Below are 19,789 nucleotides of genomic sequence, written 5' to 3'. Positions count from 1 at the left end.
AGAGAAAGAAGAAGATGTTGACCGGTGGGTGTCGGGGTTATCTTGTTTTACAATTAGGCAGTTATTGTGCGTTAGCTTTCACTAAAGTCAACCTTGGACATTTGTGTGCTCGCCGTTTTCTCCCCACATTCCCACTCTGTTCGCTGTCGACTGCAGGCTCTCAGTTGAAGAGGGTAAGATGGGTTGGTTTTTTTTGCATGACCAAAGTTTTCTATAAAAGTCTGCATGAAAAGACCCGACTCATCAATGTGTCGCTCCTGCCTCTGAATGCATGTTGTGTTCTGTGTTAAAGCCGTCTCAGTGTTTTAATGCAGTGCAAACCCCTTGGAGTGTCAGTGCCACGGGGAGCTTCAGCTGAATGAGCAGAAATGACCCGGTGCATCATCCTACAAACAGAACATGTTCACTGACATGTTCCAGTCACGCTGAAGAATGAAGGAGGAACATGTTGGTAAACCTCACACAGGAAAGGAAGACAGTTGGTTTAATCATAAAAAACATCAAATATGGTCGTGTTGTGAGTATTGCCCTACGTGTCATCACGATCGCTTTGACACCATGTTTGAAACTTGAAACGGCGTCCTCAGTCCTAACTAATATTTACACGAGACGGAGCCCACTGCGGTCCAAACCAGGCTCCAGTTTCACAGCCAAAGAGGGAGGCAGTTAAAAAGTCGCTTTTATCACATGAAGAACATGGCTGCAAAACAAAAGATGTGAACCGCATGCATCACAGAATGAGATGCTACTTAAAGAGCGGGAGGTCAGCCATGTTTGTTTGGAAAAGGGTCAAATCTCACGTTGATCCGGTTCGTGAAGCGACATCCTGCCACATGTTATAAAAGAAATACCACTAGTAGAAGGAAAAGCTCGACGTAACCTCAACAAGTTTTTATTTGTCGTGTTTTGTAGTAAAATCAAATCTCTACCTATCATTTGTGGCTCACTCGGCCCGCTTGTGGAGCGAGAGAGAAAGATAATCACGTGGATCGTCCGTGTGCTTGAAAGGAACGACTCATGGTTATCTAGCCACATCTAAAACAGTCTACAAGGAGCGTCGTCCAGTTTCTGTGTGATCACATGGGAGGGACAAGAAGAGACGAGCTGTCGTCCATCAGGAGCTGAGAGGAGGGGGTGGTGCAGAACGTTGGGGGTGTCTGTGTGGGGGCACTGGATCACAGCTCCACAGGTGGCTCTCTTGAGTCTGCCGGGTCACAGATGATGAATGGCGGCCGTACTCAATCATGTTAATGGTCAGACGGCTGATCTGAGCGATCACATGATGTAGACCTTCTCAGCCTGAGAGAAGCTGAACACTTCTTTGGTTCTGGGACAAACCACTTTGTCGTCTTGGCGGATGGACAGAAGGGACTGAAAGAGACGGAGAGGAACATTATTTAAAGACAAACATGTTTGAGTCGAGTGTCAGTCCCCACAGACCCGAGCACGAGTTGTTTCAGGCTACGACAGTCCAACCCAGCTACCATTACATAACAACAAAGCCTTGTTTTTAAAAAGCACCTGGTGTCGTAGACCTCTAAATCAGTCTTGGTCTCAAGGTCTCAGAATCTAAAACATTTTTACTGGGTCTCAAACTGGGCCGACTTTGGATCTTAAATCAACACTGGTTAAGACCACCACTGATTATTGTGTGGTTTTATTATTTTTTTTTTTTAAAGATTTGTTTTTGGCCTTTTTGCCTTTATTGTAGAGGGAGGACAGTGGATAGAGTCGGAAAGGGGGAGAGAGAGTGGGGCGAGACATGCGGGAAATGGGCCACAGGCCGGACGCGAACCCGGGCCGCCCGCGCGCGAGGACTGAGCCTCAATACGTGGGGTCGCGCGCACTGCCGCTGCGCCACCGGCGACCCCGTGTGGTTTTATTTTTAAGCCCCGGTTACGGCCCAGACTTTCCCAGTGTTACGGTCAAAGGGAGACACGCCTCCTCCACACGAGGATTTTTTTGGTGAGATTTATGGTTCTGGTCTCGTCCCGGTTAGCGTGGTCTTGACTACAAAACTCAAAACTTAGTTCCAAAGAGCTCATGGTGCAAAGAGCAACCACGTCAGCCGAGCAGGAATAATAAGGTCTGCAGGGACTTTGGATAAATACAAATAAATAAACGTAGCATTTTATTTGTGTTTGACAGAAATGGAAGCTCAAAGCATGCGTAGAAACCAGCAGACACAAACAGGCAGTCTCACATCACACGTCACTGTGATGATACCAGAGCTCAGCCTGCTCATAACTCAAAAAGCTGACTGCACATGATGCTCTATTTCACTTTGGTAGAAGGAGAAGGCTCCTGAGTGCTGACAGCGTTAGTCAAGCAGGACGATCAGTCACCATCATGGCGAGCGTCAGAGGTGAGAGTGGAAAAGTGTACGAGCAGAGAACGGCAGGATGACTTTCAACACAGGATGCGTTTTGTTCCTGTTATGTACTTACATTGTATCCGTAGACATATCCATTAGGAAGCATCATGGGAGGGTTGTTTTCATTCATGACCTCCCCAGAGATCTTACACACTAGTCTGGAGTTAGCACAGTGGGCCATAGGGAGAGGCTGGGCCAGCTTGTTGAGGGATTTACTGCAGACGGGGCAGTCTGGGTTCTTGGAGGTACCGTCCTCCTTGTAACACTGACTGGAAAGGACCAAGAAGTTAAGGAACAAGACATATCCATATCAGCAAGAATTCACTGTATGAGTGAAGGAAGGAAAAGGTTGTGAATGTTGTGATGCCTCATTTCAACTGGATCCTAAAACGTATCTGTCATGGAACTTTTCTACATCCTTTTCAAGCTGCACAATGTCTTTATGCTACTTTGTTGGATTCATCTGCCAGCGTTGCATACGAGCAGAGCTGATACTAAAACGTCAAATGAAGAGTCATCCTACTGCCGGTTGTTGAGAGGAGATAATCCCTGAGGTGAAAGTGGTCGTTCAGACATGCACTCCTGAAAATATCTAGATCATTTACAGAGGATTCCCCCTGAAACCCTCCTGACCTGGTTGTTTACACGTGCACCTCACAGCAGGGGATTATCCCCGTCAATCACGTCTAACTATTCTTTTTAAATCACTTTTTAAGAAAGTGCATCCTGCTCTCACTGAAGGTCATGTTGCAGCAGTTGAATCCCATTTACATCTGGGGGTTCAATCTGAGAAGCCGACACCTGAAACAAGTTGAGCTGAGGCCCCTCCCACACTGAGATTCAGGAACAATACAATAAGTCTAGTGTAGTTAGTGTGCAGTAAGTATGGAAGGATACGGTGTCTTTATGGCAGACAGTCCGGCCTGCAGAGTGATGGTGAACACTGAGTTGTTTCCCAGCTGGTGCAGTCTGTAGTTGTCATATCGAAACTGCTGGATCAGCATCTTCCAGCGAGCCGGATCCAAAAGATCCTGATGGAAAAGAAGACCAAGACACAGAAGAGAGAGTTACACAACACACAATTATAGACAAACAATAACACACCCGGTCACTTTAAAATGTGATCAGGTTAATATAGCAAAGTGTTTCTGGCTGAGTCCCTGTAGTCTCCACGCTGCAGCTTACTGACAACAGGAGCCCTCTAGTGGACAGTCTCTATCACTCCCTCTGCTTGAAGAAATAAAGATACAGATTCTAAATGTTGTGCAGCCTTTATAGTAAAACATCGTTCTGAGGTCACATCATCCTGCTGTGAGGCATGTTGGGTGACCAGTCAGCTTTGTCATAAAGGCTGTTTTCTTTCTGTTTTAGTATTACATTTGAGTTTGAGCTAATATAACATCACATGTCTGTCTCAAATGGCTCTGACCAAATATGACTTCATATTATTATGTATTAAGGCTTGAGAGCACATGTGACGTTACCTTGTACGGGGAGATGTGTGTGTCTGATGGGAAGGCCAGCATGCCCATCACCTGCCGAACCTCATCCAGCTGCCCGCCCTCTGCTTGGCTGAAGTGTTTCCTCGCGTGTCTGACAGACACAAAGATATGAAGTGAAACACGTAACACACCTCACATCTTAAACAGAAGTCCTGTCCCTCCATTCAAACATTTCATTTTGGTTAATTGTATTCGGGGTTAACGAGCAGCCTGTTGCTACACCTAGTCCAGTTTCAATAGTGACCCGGGCTGCCCACGCCATCCTGTGGATCAGCCCTCGCCACCACACAAAAACAACTGGAGCACTTCCAGCTCAGTGCACAGAACACTGCACTTACGCAGGCGCCAGAAATGATGTCACTCACTTCATCCATTCATTACAGTCTATGACCCCGACACATTCGACTAATGCCTGAGAATTAAAGATACTAAACATGTTCATAAAGGTGCTTTGACACAAAACTCCTGGATCAGTTTGTGTGAGCTGCATGAACTCTGCACAACCAGGTCAGGAGGATTTCAGGTGCAGTCCTCCTGAAATTCTCTAGAAATGTTCAGATGTTAAAATGCCTCTTAATAACAAGGAGACATCTTCTGACTGGCACAGATGTCCACTATCTTCTAACCTCTGTCTTCACGTGCTGCTGATGTGACCTGCAGGTTTATGAAAATGCAGCGTGGGGAGGGGGCACATGCTTCAGGTCAGGATGACTCACTGGGTCAATGTCTATCATGGTTTCATCTTTTCAGCAGGTAAGATAAGCTGTGTAAATCTGAAGCAGGAAAGTCAAATGATTGATTTGGTTTAAAATTAAAAAAAGCTCTGTGATCTCTAAACTGTTCACATCTTAACGTAGACTCCCTTAATAAACGGGCAAGTGTCCAGTACCTGACTGCATCCATGCGTTTGTTCTGTCTGATGAGCTCGATGAACTCCTGGATTCTCAGACTGAACTCAAGGCAACTCTGGAAAGGAAAAAGGACGCAGGCATTAAGTGACTGTAGTTCTGCAGTTTGTAAAGTTTCTTTCTCGCCCGATTAATGAACTGATCCCTTCAAAACAGCTCCTGCAGTGCTGGCAGGTTCTCAAGCTGGCGTTAAATATTTTATCATCAAATGGATTTTTGAGTGAAGAAAAAAAAAAAAAAAGACACATTCACATGAACACTGCAGCTAAAAGAAGCCCGTCTGAAATAAGACTCCGCTGTTTGCACACTGAGCTTCAGCTGATTTAACTAATGCTCTCACAAGAGACCAAGACTCAGATATCCATCTCATCACCAGCTTTTCAGACCACTTCAAGTGATCAGTTAAAGGTCGACTTTATAATTTAGAGCCAAGTCAAAGAAGGATGTTTAAACGGTTGTAACGCTGAACATGGGACACAAAGTATTGCTTTAACTGTGCCAACATGAACATCAGGATTTACATGCGTGCCCACTCTCACGCGCTCACCTTCATGTGTGATGAAGCGTTACACTTGGTTATCACTCTCAGTGTGCCGAGCGCTGAAAACACTGGACTGCATTGGTTGTGAAAGTGGACTCAGACCCTAGACCTGATCCCGTGTACCAAGGTGAATGTGGATCCTAACAATAAACATCACACCTATGTTTTTATCTTGTAAACCAATTACCTTCATCTTGCGGAGACGGGATTTATTGTCATGACACCAGGCGAGGCAGGTGGCCGTCTCCTGCCTCTCCAGAGACTCCTCGACCTCCTTCGCTGTGAGGAACATCTCAATGTTCACCAGATCCTGAAAACACAGGACAGTTTCACTTCAGAGAACAAAGGACATAAATGAACCTCGTCTAAAATAACAATGCATGTCTCGTCCCCGAGCGAGCCTTCTGATTGGCTCTGACTTCCTAAAGAAATGGACCGTTACCTCTATGCCGCTCTGTCTGGCCAGTTTAACAGCTGTGTTGTAGTAGCCGCAGCGCAGCAGGTGCTCCACCATCATGCGGTCCATCCGTTTCTTCTTCCACAGGTTGACTGAGGCCAGCTGGTCGCTGCTGTGCTCCTTCAAGTGCTCGATGCGACGCTTACACAGCTTGGCGCTCTCGTCTTCTGCCTGTATGGACTCGGCAGCCTGAAGGTCAAACACACGAGAGTAATAAAATCGTTACCAAGAAGCTGTGTCTTTATCAGGACAGGAAAGTGGAGTAGGACGATCAGGAGAGAGCAGGGAATGACGTGAGAAAGGAGCCAAAGGTTTGACGTAGAAGTCCCTCATTATCCATACTTGTAGTCCTATTGGTTCAAGTGCAGGGAGTCAATAGATCTCCTCGAAGAAGAGGCTCTCGATGACTTTTTACCAAGAAAAGTAATAAGAGAATCTGATCTCATTGAAAATGAACTGAATAATAAAGCCTGTTTTGGACCTGGAAGAAACCCATCTCTTTTTAATAAAACAAGTGATGACCACAAACTGCTCTCATACAGAAACCAGACCACCAGCCAGAGATGAAGAGAGCCAGTCTTCTCCATTAATAAAGCCTAATGTGATGGAGGAATGTTTGAGGTCATCATCATCGAGGTAATCTTCATACACAAACTGATCCAGTTTCCTTTAATATAATGAAACATTTTCTTCCTTGTTCAACATTTATTTTTTGGCTGAGAGAGGGTAACAACATGCGGGACAGGGGCCACAGGTTGGACCCCAAACCCGGGCCTCGTGTTTGGAGGACCTCAGTCTCCACACATGGGGCTCAGAAGCCACCCTGTGTGCCATCCCATAATGAGATAGTAAGGAGGGGGGAGAGAGTCGTACATTGACTCATGCTAAATGAGACCTTTTCTATCGATGTTCTTTTTGTGAAACAAAAATATCTTGTCATCTTCATCTGGTTCCCTCACCTTCCTCTTCAGGGCGCTGAGCTTCTCCACCACACCATCCAGCAGTGACACCACCGAGTCGACCACGGGAAAGCTGCTCAGCGTTTTCTCCAACTCTGCGACGACCATCGTGACGTGACTCGTCTCTCTGTCGATGTTCTTCTGAGCCGCCCTGAAGCGCTTGTTCAGAGTCTCGTACGGGACCTGCAATCAGAAAGTCAGGATGTACATCTCTGAATGGAAAGTAACTGAACCAATGGTGTCCCATAAATCCTCAATAAATCTTATTCACAGCTTCAGATTATTTCCCTTTAGCCAAGTTCATTTCACAGACCATGAAGGTTTAAGAGGAACATTATGCAAACGTAGAAACAGAAGAGAACAAAATTATTTTTAATATTGAATTGTATCCAGCTCTCACTTATCAAATGTAAAGCTCAGACCTGAGCATCCAGGTATTCAAACTGAACTATAAGACAGTTTTGCATGCACCTGTAGTGTCCAGCTGTCAGTAACAGGGGCCCCATTCTGCTCAGGAATGTGAACGCTCTTTGTTTTGTTGTGAAACACGTGGCAACAGGTCCACACAGTAATTAAGGACACAGTGCCTCCCAAACACAGACAATACCTGGACAGCCTGCTCTGGTATACTTCCCACCCTCTCTTTAATCCAGAACCCAGAGAGAGAGACAGGGGGGGGGGGGGAGAGAGAGAGAGAGAGAGGGAGAGAGAGAGAGAGACAGGGAGAGAGAGAGAGAGAGAGAGAGATGAGAGAAAGGGAGGGAGGGAGAGAGACAGAGAGAGACACACAGGGGGAGAGAGAGAGAGGGAGAGAGAGACAAGGAGGGAGGAAGGGAGCGGGAGAGAGACAGAGAGGGAGAGAGACAGAGAGAGAGAGAGACAGGGAGGGGGGGAGAGGGAAAGAGACAGGGAGAGAGAGAGAGACAGGGACACACACAGGGGGAAAGAGAGACAGGAAGAGAGAGAGAGAGAGAGAGAGAGAGAGAGAGAGAGAGAGAGAGACACGGAGGGAGGAGTCTGCAGGTACGTCCCTCCAGGACAGGCACAGAGTCAGGTGCCAGATCATCCTTGTTTTGTTTTGTGATCACAAAGTCGAGCCATAAATAAGTGAAACTAAAGGTTAAACTTCCTTGAAGAACGTTTGTCGTAAGCCTTAAGACATAATAATCAACACATTGTATTTGGTAGTGCTGCACAATAAATCATGATGGTTATTGTAGTATGAGCTTTCTCAATAAACAAATGACCAAAATCTGACTTTGTCATAATAATTAAAGAATGATATTCAATGCAGAAATGATGTCTCAGTCAGTGCAGGCCCAGAAGTGACAGCCATGTTTCAACACGTTAATACACTGAGCAACCTTCAGATGAATGAAGCACATGGTGCAATACTCTCCAACACCATGCAAGCCCTCTATGCACATACGAGTCAGTCTGCATTTATGTGGTTTGACTTTCTGGACTAGAAAAGGTATTTCCGTGTTATTCCTTTTCACATATATTCTTGCAGCCTTACTTACACTGGCAGATATACAGAGTTAGGAAACATTAGTGAAGTTCAAACTCTGCTCCAGATGTAATCAACACTCCCATTTGATTCCAATTAGAACCGGGGGTGATTCAGGTTTATAATATATAGGGGGAATGCTGCCACTAAAACACTTGTTTTACTGAACAGCAACAAAAGTGTTTTAAAATTTGGAGAGAGAAAGTCACATTTCTACTCAGGCTCTCATTGGCTTAAGTAGCATAGAGCTGTGAATGGAAGGTCCTGATTGGTTAAATGAGGTGACACTCAAAAGGTCAGACGTTGGAGTAAACAAAGTTCAACAACAGGGGAGATTTGTAAATAATAGCATTTAATCTTTTACTGGATGTGGACCATGAGAAAGCTCGCAGACAGATCCGGACTGTTTTATGTTAAAAGGCAACCTTCAGGTAGGAAGAAAAAACATCAATCAATCAATCAATCAATCAATCAATGGATGGTCTGACAAATGCGTAGATTGTGGCTGCATCTTTAAAGGGTTAACATAGATAGATTAACATGAACGGTGGCTTTCTAGTTAGGTAGCATGAGATACGTACACAGAACATGAAGCTGATAAAATGACACAGACAGAGGACGTGATACATCAGGTTCTGTTATTTGAAGCTCTTGAACACAAGCTTGTAATTCATCATCTTACAGACTAACATGGCACAAAGGGCCGGTGTGGTTTTTTGATAGTACTGTTATCACTCATTTCAAATTCTGTTCATTAAAAAATACAAATCACTGATGCTGAAGTTACCGAGTTTCTAATTATCTGTGCCCACCTCGGATTATTACAACAAATGATTTATAGAAAATAAAATTGTGATATTCTAACATTACATGTCAGGTTTTAAAAAGTGTGCCAGGATACTTGGCCCTGAGTGTTCAGGGGTGCTGTGGTGGATTTCTAGGGTACATCAGCACCCCTTAAAGAGGCTTTAAAATCACCTGTGATTGTAACCATCACCGGTCCTGTCTTAAAATGGAGCCCACCATCCTCACTGCAGCATCCAAGCAGAAGCAGACATACCCCCCTCCCAAAAAACCCCACAGCCATGCTTCCTGCCCGCAGACAGCATGTCATCGCCAACAATACTGAAGCAGACACGTTCATCCTGTCATTCGTTAACGCAAAGTGCATTGCTACTCACAAACGTGCCTTTAACGACGCACTTCTTTTTCTTCTTCTTCGTGTGTTTCTTTACGGCAGTGGCGGTGTCGCAGTAGCGTTATGTGCGATGGAGGATCAGTGCGTGTGTGCACCAGCAGGCTGTGTGATTTCTCTGGCTGGCCATTTTGAAGCTCTGAGAGGAAGCAGCAATGTGATGACACTGCGCTAACTCACATAACAGAGCTGATTGTCTGTCTGACAGCGTACACCCACCCCCCCGACCCCCCATGTCATATTAACCACATTTTCAGCCAGTTCCTACGTCACGTTTACGGTCGACTACTCATCTTTTCTTTTTCTTTTTTTTTTTACTTAAACACTTAAGTTTAAAACCAGAACACTCTCAGAACTTACTAAATCACCGTGTCCGGTTTATAAATAAAATATCTAACGTTGTAGTTTCACGGTTTCGTATTTTAAACGGTTAAATCACCATGGTTACCAAACCGTTAAATAGCCGTTAAACGTTTGTTTTAACCGTTGCAATGAAGCTCGCGACCGTAATAGTTTAAACAGTTAACTCTAATCTATAATTAACTGTTAATATTTTTTTAGTTGATTAATGACAAATAAATAAAGATAAATAACTATAAATGTGACTCTGATTAAACCGTTTTTTCTAACCGTTGCTACGCAGCTCGCGACCGTTAAAACACCTCAACCGGTTACCGACGACCGTTATCTTTATATTACATTATAATAACTGATTAATAACAGACATATATCAACATGTGAACGGTTAAATCTGTCTAAAGAAGCTCAAACCGAAGCTAAAAAATCCTCGAGGCCTGCTTACAGACTTCGTCTTAATAATAACAATAATTAATGGACGTGGAGACAGTCAGCTGACTGGCAGCCTGTACGTGTGTTAAATGTATTGATCAACATAAAGATATTTACTGTCTCTTCATTATTTAACACACAGCAGCAGAAGCAGGTAGAGAAGTGGACGCTGCTAGTCGGCTAAGCTAACGTTAGCCTCCCTGTCAGGTTCGATGGTCTCTCTTTAGACTCATCTGAATAATCTCAGTTTCCCGAAAAGCACCGAACTCTTCGTGTTTCGTGGACGGGTGAGTATCGTCAGAGAGTTCACGTCAGATCATTTTGGATTCTGTTTACCTTCAGGGTGGGATATTCTTGGACTTTGAGAGCCATGGACAGTTGAGATGCTGTCTCTTGCACCGCCATCTTGGTTTTGTGGGTTTTCTTCTTGGGGTTGTTTGTGTTTTTTCTCTCTCTCTCTCTTTCAACTCGAGGCTGCCTTGTTACTCACTATCGCCACCTGGTGACATGGTGTCAACACTACCGCCACCTGGTGACACGGTTGACGATTAATCACACAAGTAAACTCCAGAAAAGAGCTGTGACAATAGATAGTTAGAAAATATTTAAATGAAAGAAGAAAAAAAAAAAAGAAGTTGAAATAGTGTATTTGGAATCAGATTTCTAAGAGTGCCCAAGCTACACATACCACCAAATTAAAATAATCCGAGTATGTTGGCAATCATTTCAAAATAAAGGACCTATTAATTAAAAAAATAAATAAATAAACATAAAAAAGCTGAAGCCCTTAAATGTGTCCTGTCTTTTATTTCTTAGGGTTGCTGCACCTGTGAGCATCTGATTCTAGCAGAGGTAAGTTTGACCTTTATTTAGCACTCTTTACCTTGATGTAGAGCTTTATTTAATATGTTTATTTGTACAGGGACAAGTCTGTAGCACATACTTAGATCAGCCCTTGAAATAATATAAGCTCTGGGGTGACTTCGTTCCAGTTAGCTCTGCGTGTGCAGAGGCTGAGGTCCTCGAAGTGGGCGGCTCGGGTTTGAATCAGACCCACTCTCTTCCTGCTCACTAATTTCTGACTCTATCCACTGTCCTGTCTCTCAAATAGAGGCACAAAAAGCCCCCAATAAAAAATAAAACAAATCTTAGAAAACAAGAAGAGAACAGAAAACATAATGGAGCTTTCTAATGACGTGTACAGAGATCCTTGTAGTCACATGCATACAGTCTATGGACCACCCTTTAACTGGCTCGATGTGCAATACATGCAGCTCCTCTTGGAAATATCAAGAGTTTCTCAGGTGATTTCTGCATGTGTGAATGACACTATGAATGATTATTTTTTCTTTAGATTGATGCTTCTGATGTCTTGTGTGAAGAACTTTGAATTGAGTTGCTGCTGCTGTTATTATCTGCCTTTATTTGTCCAAACATGCTGCAACACCAGGGTAGTCAAAGGGGCCTTAATGGGCTTTTGTTTTAAGTTGTACAGTATATCAAAACCCCCACTACACTCCTCCAGATCATGACCACATTTCTTCTCCTGCCTGAGTGGGAACACCCTCCCCCCCCCAGCTGTGTCGAACACATCGCCATTGGCCTCTGCACAGTACCAGGCTGTTATACCACCTATAACAACATACAAACAGCCCATTATGTGCGTCATGCTCCTCCCTCACACAGCTTCGGAAAGATAAAGTGGAACTGTGGACAAACAGAGAGGAGATACAAGGTTTACAATGCATCCGTCCTCTTACCGTTTACTTCCTGTGTGTAATGTTTGTGTAGTGTGTGTAAAGATGTGTGTGTGTTTGTGGCAGCAGCGGCTGTGCTCACTGGCTCTGCACTATGTTTAGATTTAGAGGAGGCAGCTCTGTGCCAAGTCAATAATGGGGAAATGACTGTGTACATGTGTGAACTGACAGCATGAAGGCCTCTGTGTGACTGAGAGATTATTGTTGTGCTGTAGCTCTTTTATTTCAGCTGCTTTATGAAGAATGTTTTACATTTTTCAGTCCTACCCTCAAGGGGAAATCCATTTCTCATAACACATGTTCAACGTTCACTTCCTGCTGATTGATTTGGGAAAAACACAGATTTCAATTTTTGTCTTTAATCATCATAATCACCAAACTTAATTAATGATTCAAACTTTGGCGGGATGCTTATTTTTTACATGTGTTGCTTAATTTTGTCCCTTTCTTTTAACTTTAAGTGGCACTTATTGCTCATCATGTCTAAATGTGGCGGCACAGTGCTGCAGTGGTTAGCTCTGTCTCCTCTCAGTGAGAAGGTTGCTGGTTTGAATCCCTGTCTGACAGCAGCCTCCCTGTGCATGGCGTGGCTTATCTCCAGCTTCCTCCCACCCCCCTGGTTAAGTTACCTGCTGAGCCTCTGATTGGTCCTTAATGTGACATATTGACAGCGATTATACATTTCATGTTCTTTAAGAAATGTCATCAAAGTGGATTATTGTTTCCTCTAGGAGACCGTCTCTAACCTTAACATCTTAAACTGTTAGTTTATTCTCTGCAGATTATTTCTTTCACCCTTTTCTATTCTTTATCTTCGTCCAACACTTCTTTGCCGTCCTCCTCCTTTGCTCCGTCTATTTCTCTGCTTTGTCCTCCCTGTTCTTTATCCATCTTCTCTCCAACATCCTCTTTCTCAGTTAATCTCTTTTTTTTCTGTCGTGCTGATCAAACCTATTTGATCTCCTTTCCCTCTTCTCTCCCTCCCTCCTCTTCATTGTCTTTTACTCATTGATAAGATTCCTCATGCTGGCAGCACCTGTCTCCTCTTATAGCTGATTAGATTTCTATTTTCTCCCTTATCTGGTTTCTTTCGTGTATAGTGGCACCCACATTGTTCTGCAGCTCACTGTCAGTATCTATAAATCCAATTTGCTGCCTGTGTGTGCCTGCATCTGTCCCAGCTGTGGGGTAAGAGTGCATCCGTGTGTGCATGCAGCCACGTTTCTTACGGTGCTTTTTATTTCTTGTTACATGCCTGGTTGCAGCTGTGTTTTTGTGTATTTGCTTTTGAACCTGCACCAGAGTTGGTCAGTGTTAGTTTGGTATTAAACTGCTTTGTGTAGTGTACGTTTCTTTTCTTTGTGCACCAGCTTGTATCTGTGTAATTATTTCTGTTTGTGTGTATGTGTGTGTGTGTGCGTTAGCGATAGCTCCTGGTCTTGCTGGCTGTCAGTCTAGATAAGGCCAGCGGTTGGGGGGGGGTGTTAGCTGGTGCTGTGGCTCGCCCGGCCTCCACTTGGTGGATCTGCTGAGAAGGAGCTGAACCATTAGACACGCTGCAGTGACTACAGAGAGCGAGAGAGATTGGGTGGGAGGTGGGAGTGTGGAGATATGGCGAATGGAACAGAGAGGGAGAGAGATGTGGGGTGGGGGGGGAGTGGGGGGGTGATGGAGAGCGGATGAGATCGAGAGAGACATTTGTGAGGGATGGAAGATGAAAAAGGAAGATGGGCAGATGGAGGTAAAGAGATTGAGAAGAGAGAGGAAGGTGAAGGCAGGCAGACGTAGGCTGTTTACCATTTAAAGTCTAATCTCACTATACGTGCTTGATTATCTGGTTTGCATTCAAGACTAAAGGTTTGCATTGAAAACAAGATGTCATGCAGTTTAATCCCTCCCCCTCATGGGCAGCATTTCATAACCTGCACATCATAACTTGTTTCTTCTACTCTTCTCCCCTGTGTGGCTGCAGAGGATTTCAGATATTGTCTCCTCTCTCCATCTTTATTCAAAGCACCGAGTGTGTTTCATGGGTTCTGTTGTGTGAGACGTGTCTGCCAGCGGCTCTGTCAACACGATAAATGTGTCTGTAGATTCTCACATTACTAAGTCCAGGTTGTCTCTTTGGATTTATCTTGAGAACTGAACTTCACCGATAGTCTTTGTTCTACACGTCACTGGCTTTGTTAAAGTAAATGCATTAAGACATGGATCCTCCTGGTTTAGCACCTAAACAAGTTAAGTGTTGTCGAGAAAGTTGTCTTATTCCAATAACTATTTTTATGCAGCAACCTGCTGTGATTTAATCCTGTAGATATAAACAAAACGTAGTGTCATTTACAGAACTTGATTTCTGCAAGTCAAAAACTTTATTTACCCTGTTTGCCTCGGATCAGTCCAGCTTTAAGCAGTTTGGCGGTTTTCATATTTGGCTACTTTTGGCTGTCCATGCTTTCTGAACATGGCGTCTCAGGTTCTGCCCTCTGCTGGTCGTCTCTTGGAATTGGGAAGTGTCCAAAGAGCAGTATTCATTCAAAGAGGTGCCTCAAGGGTCAGTGCTCGGTCCCCTTCTCTTCTCCATGTACACCCCCTCACTTGGTGCAATCATCCAATCCCATGATTTCTCGTATCATCGCTATGCAGACGATACCCAGCTCTTCCTGATACACCCACTAAATGACTTTACAGTCTTCACGCCTCGCTGATATCTCGCCACTTTCAGCTCAGTCAATCAAAGACTGAGCTCCTCGTCATCCCAGCCAGTCCCTCAGATCAATATCCAGCTCATGCCAGCCAGCTCTGCCCAGAACGTCGGGGGCATGATTGATGAGCAGCTAACATTTAAGGTTCATGTGGCGTCGACTGCTGGAACGACAGGTCAATATGAAGCAGTGACTTATTAGTAAGAAGGTAGCCTAAAACCTCTGTCAGACTCTTTGTATCCAGTATTGTTACTCTGCTGTGCTACTGAGGCCAGGGGCGTCGTACTGGGGGGAAAGTTGGACTGACTACCCAGTGCCCATGTGGGGAGGGGGGGCCCTAAATGGGCAGGAAATAATCATGTATTTTTATCAAGCTTTTTCTCTCTCAGTAATCGTTACAATAAGATCATTTAAATTGTCTGAATAGAAAAAAAACAGAATTCCTTTTTTGGAGAAAATGTGGAGTCTCTCTCAGAGGCCTAATATAAGGGCCCAATGTTCAATATTTTCAATAGTCATGTCTTCTTCCTCTGTCATCATCGTTCGCCTGCAGCTCTCTGGTTTTGAGCCTCAGACTACCTAACCTCTGACTGTTTATCAAGCTTAATTCCTATCAGATTTATTTGCTGTATGACTCAATTGTGAGGGGAATGAGGAGTCATGAATCTCACAGCGAGAGGAGTGGCTGCAGAATTCATTTGGATTTATTCATCAAAGAAAAAAACAGGGGCTCAGAGTGTTCAAAGGGAAGCAGACGTCCCTGCCTCTCTGGCTAAATAAAGGAGTAAATAAGGAGGAGCGTGTTACTCATGTTTCTTTGAAGCTGGAATTGAGATTTATTTGAAGCTAAGTCTGTTTTGTGTGTTAAAAAGAAAGTCTCCAGCTGATAGGAATGGCGGGGGGTGATTACACGTCACAGGGGTCGTGAGTCAGCCTCCTGACAGTGTTGAAAACAACAGATCGTCTGACCCGCTGCCTTTTATTCTGGAGTCGAACAACTCGCCCACCGGCTGTCAGTGACATTTACCAATACTGAGGTTGTGATGTAACCATCATTGCTGTTAAACTAGGTTAGAGTGTGTGTGTGTGTGGGGGGGGGGGGGGGGGGGGGTTATATCACCAGACAGAAAGTTGAACAGATTGATAATAAGATCTGTAGACGATGCTTGGAGGACTATAGCCTCTGTACATCATGTGGTTACTAACGTGAATATTTCCCTCTGTAAATTAGGTATGCTTTCGATTGCTCACTGTTCTTAATATTTGTTTTTATTTAGGGAAATATCACCAAGAAAACGTGAATGTAACCTAAAAGAATCGTGTCCTGAAATAAGCAGCAGCTCCTGACCTGTAACGAGTCAGATTATTTCCGTCTCAGCCGATGTTGTTGACAGAGCTCTTCTGTACCTCCACTTCACGCCGCTTCAAAAATCCCAGCAAGGAATTTTATCTCGAGAGTGATTTAGGAACATTCTCCGAGCGAGCAGGTGTGGTCGACCCCGTTGCTGTGTATGACACATTTTCAGAAGCTGTGATTGGTTAATTCAAAGGAGAAAATAAATCAGAAAAAAGTGATCTCTTAGTGATAATAACTTTGCAATAACAAAAAATCATAGCTGGGTCAAAATGTCTGCACAAATAATTGTTGTCTCTTCAGCCCGACTAAGATTGAGTCAGAATATTCTTCATGTGGTGTTTGTGTTTGTTTTCTCTTCATGCTGTTAGAAGTCCTCCTCACAGTGTGACACCTGAGGAGCTCTCTGAAGAGGAGGGTTCAACCTAAACTCACGTATCATAGAGTCATAATCTGATCTCCACTTGACTCACCACAGTAAGTTTACAAAGCAGATTGGGTTTGTCATTGTTTATTTAAAACACACACTGATTCCTCGTTTCTTAAATCCAGTTTTTTATGGTCCTCATGAAGACTTCCTCTGACAGCAGAAAGAACAAGTTCTTCCTCTCTTGCTACAGACTTGTAATTGCATAACTCTTCTTTCTTTTTTCCCCTCCCTGTCGTCTTTCAGGAAACAAAAGATGAATTTTGGCCAGCGTTGGCTCCTCCCCATTCCTGCTCTCTCTCTCTCTCTCTCACACACACACACACACACACACACACACACACTCTGCCCCCTCCTGCTCTGTCTCCGTTGCTCTCCTGCTCATACAGCATTCGGTGTGTGCACTTTTTGTGTGTGTGACAGAGACAGAGGGAGAGACGGAAAGACAGAGAGATTAGCTGTTATAGAAAGTGAGAAAGGGGAGGGGAGGTAGCTCGAGACGCACAGTGAGGGAGGGAGGGGTGAGGCAGAGAGAGAGAGAGAGAGAGCAGGCGGAAGGGAGGGGAGAGAGAGAGAGAAGAGGGGGAGCACATGTGTATGCTTGTCACTGAGGGGCTGGGAGAAGGACTGAGGGAAGCGAGGTAGCTGGCCACAGCCGCCATATGCTGACTGGATTCCAGTTCATGTGTGCTGAGTGAAGACTGCAGGTTTGTGCTGCGTGCTCGCCGGCTGGGGAACACACCATGGGAAGCTCACATCTCCTCAACAAAGGCATGCCTCTAGGTAAACAACGAGCTCTCTGCTGTGATGTGTGTGTGTGTGTGTGTGCCAATATTTATGAACTCTGAGTACATTATTCTCTCTTCCTCCTCCTCCCCTCCCCCTTCTCTCTCTCTCTCTCTCTCTCTCTCTCTCTTCCTCTCCCTTTTTCCGTCTCCTCCTCCTCAGTCTCTTCTTCATTCTCTCCCACTCTATTATCTTTTTATCGCTCAGCCTCTCTCTCTCTCTCTCTCTCTCTCTCTCATGCCACACAAGAATGATTAGCCTTTTCTCTAGCTCCCTCTGTGTGTGTGTGTGTGTGTGTGTGTGTGTGTGTGTGTGTGTGAAGAGGTATCTCTCTGCTATTGAAGGCTGCTTGAACACCTCCATTTGAGGCCACATAAACAGATCCCTCTCTCTCTCTTTCTCTCCTTCGAGGGCCGACCAAGGACATGACATATCTCTCCTTCATTGAGCTTATTTTTACATGCGAGCACTTTCCTTCCTTAACACACAAATCACACACACACACACACACACACACACACACACACACACACATGCACAAGGATTGGGCAATAAACCGACACACACATTCGAGCACGCATGCAGCCGGTTTCACACACAGGTGGCAGCTGCAGCTCATGATAGCAGCTGGAAGAGAATATTCTAGAAGATGGGATCCAGGTAGGGCTGTGAAGGAATAAGAAGGTGGGGAGTGGGTGTGTGTGTGGGGGATGAGTAGGTGGAGGTTTGGGTGTGGAGCAGAGGAGGGAGGAGGAGACGGTGTGAACGATGATCCACCATGATGATGAATCTCTGTATCTGTGGTCACCTATTATCTGGATTTGTAGGGCAATTCCCCCCCCCGACAAAAAAAAAAAAAAGGAAGCAGAGATTGTAATCGGTGATGTCATCAACATGCTGCGGGCTCTGGCTCTTGATGACATCAAAGATTCAAGTTGAAGCTCTGATCTTTTTCCTTCCCGTCCTCCCTCTCGACGCAAACTTTGCCCCCAGAGCTCGACAGTCCAAGGTCACGGGAGTAGCGACTGTGAGTTATGATTCACACGGCAAAGGGGGTGTGTGTGTGTGTGTGTGTGTGTGTGTGTGAGTGTGTGTGTGTGAGTGTGTGTGTGTGTGTGTGAGGGGGGGGGGGTCGCTGTTAAAAGATGCTCATGAACAAATCAGCACCAGTCAATACCTCTGAAAGTGATCCAGTCATTGGATCTGTCTCAGCACATCGGAGATCGTTGAACCTTTGAGCTGTACAAACAGGCCGTCCCTCCCGCTGACTGAAGGATGTTTGATTCATGTTTCTTCGGATCCCTGACAGCTGACTTTAATCTGATTATAAAGGTGACAAAAAAACCCCCCCAAATCCTGCGTAAGGATCTAATTCCTACAACATGATTTAAAGAGAGAGTGACGTAGAGATGACATGATGGTTCTCAGCAGCTCCAGGCGGTTTCCCACCAGGAGCTCCCGCTCAGACACTTTTTATCATGTCAGAGACGGAGGAACCGAGCAGACTGCTCGTGTTGTGACACGCTGCCGGCTCACAGAGAACCACAACCTGATGTCACATTAAAGAAACATTAACTCCTCCAGCCTGCAAACACAAAGAGCAGGAGAAGAAACAGAAACGAGTCTCACCCTGGTTTGGATCCCATTCAGGATCTGGTGTTTACATGGTTCTTTATCTCCCTGTATGCACGATCAATACGAGCGTCCTGCTTTATGACGACTGCGTCCTAACCTCCAGACGCCTGTGAGGTTTCCTTTTTACAACTCACACCGCAGTAATACAGAACTGGGAGTAAAATGAGACTGCTGTGGTTTACTGAGGCCGTCGCTGTAATAGATGCTAATGATGTGTGATCTGACGTTCAGCGTCGTGCTTCTTCAGTACTTTGCACTTTGACCATGCGTGTTGGTAAACCGACGTCCCGTAGCCTGTTCCCTCCAACAGGTCAGCATGTTGATGCTTCGTCGCTCCAGAATAAGACGGAACCGCGGTAAAACATAAACATGCCACAGTGTCGTGTTTTCTGTCTGAGCTCTCCAGGTAGCAAAATCTGGTTTCTCAGTAATGTTTCCATGCACAAACACAAACGTCTTTTTACTTTATTAGAAAGTAAAGCTGAAGAGAGACAGGAAACGCTGGGAGGAGAGAGCGGGGAACGACTCGCAGCAAAGGGCCGTTTAGTCTCTATAATACTTTCCAGTCGCTTTAAACCATTTGGAAATATTTGGTGAACTTTGATGAGGTCGGTGATTGAAGAAGCACGGATGTCTGGACCGGAAGAGAAATAATCATCATGTACAGACAAAATAACAGGTCTGCAGTGTATCATCCAAAATAATTAGTATCCAGGCTGCAAGTCAACATGGACCTGCATTAAAAGCGTCAATTAAGTTAGACGTCAGCAGAGTCAGCTGAGTTTATTCATAGTGCCTTCAAACTCGCACAAAAGTCCCGAAACACTCCCGAAGGTTTTGTGCTGAGCGTCGTGTGTGAACGCCTCCTGCTGTTTCTCCTGCAGAGAGTCAGT

At 44.8% G+C, this 19,789-nt stretch overlaps 2 protein-coding genes across 6 annotated transcripts in view; one reads left to right on the top strand and one right to left on the bottom strand.

Annotated features, from left to right (window-relative positions):
• Positions 1-876: 876 nt before the first annotated feature.
• maea (macrophage erythroblast attacher, E3 ubiquitin ligase) lies at positions 877-10,680 on the bottom strand. Of its 2 annotated transcripts, none has more exons than XM_079352049.1 (9): positions 10,572-10,680; positions 6,742-6,924; positions 5,768-5,971; positions 5,513-5,635; positions 4,766-4,842; positions 3,859-3,967; positions 3,272-3,405; positions 2,448-2,643; positions 877-1,371 (listed from the first exon to the last, which is right to left on the bottom strand). In XM_079352049.1, the coding sequence occupies exons 1-9, from the start codon at positions 10,638-10,640 to the stop codon at positions 1,276-1,278; spliced, it is 1,191 nt and encodes a 396-aa protein (XP_079208175.1). In that variant the 5' UTR covers positions 10,641-10,680; the 3' UTR covers positions 877-1,275. The 2 variants fall into 2 exon arrangements, with proteins under 2 accessions (XP_079208175.1, XP_079208176.1); XM_079352050.1 differs by lacking the exon at positions 10,572-10,680 and adding an exon at positions 9,433-9,468.
• Positions 9,536-19,789, top strand: part of ctbp1 (C-terminal binding protein 1) — a 22,537-nt gene continuing 12,283 nt past the window's right edge. The window contains exons 1-3 of one of the 4 annotated variants that reach the window (XM_079352046.1): positions 9,536-10,522; positions 11,052-11,087; positions 16,420-16,525. Coding sequence is in view for 2 of the 4 variants with exons in the window: in XM_079352044.1 (XP_079208170.1) it covers positions 17,219-17,258 (40 nt within the window). In the remaining 2 variants the exon portion in view is untranslated. Of the gene's footprint in view, positions 10,523-11,051; positions 11,088-16,419; positions 16,526-16,800; positions 17,259-19,789 lie in introns of those variants that run through there. The other 3 variants (XM_079352045.1, XM_079352044.1, XM_079352047.1) reach the window with 3 other exon arrangements.

The sequence above is a fragment of the Symphodus melops genome, assembly GCF_947650265.1.
Source record: "Symphodus melops genome assembly, chromosome: 9".
NCBI classification, from domain to species: Eukaryota; Metazoa; Chordata; class Actinopteri; order Labriformes; family Labridae; genus Symphodus; species Symphodus melops.
This window is presented reverse-complemented; position numbering and strand designations above follow the sequence as displayed.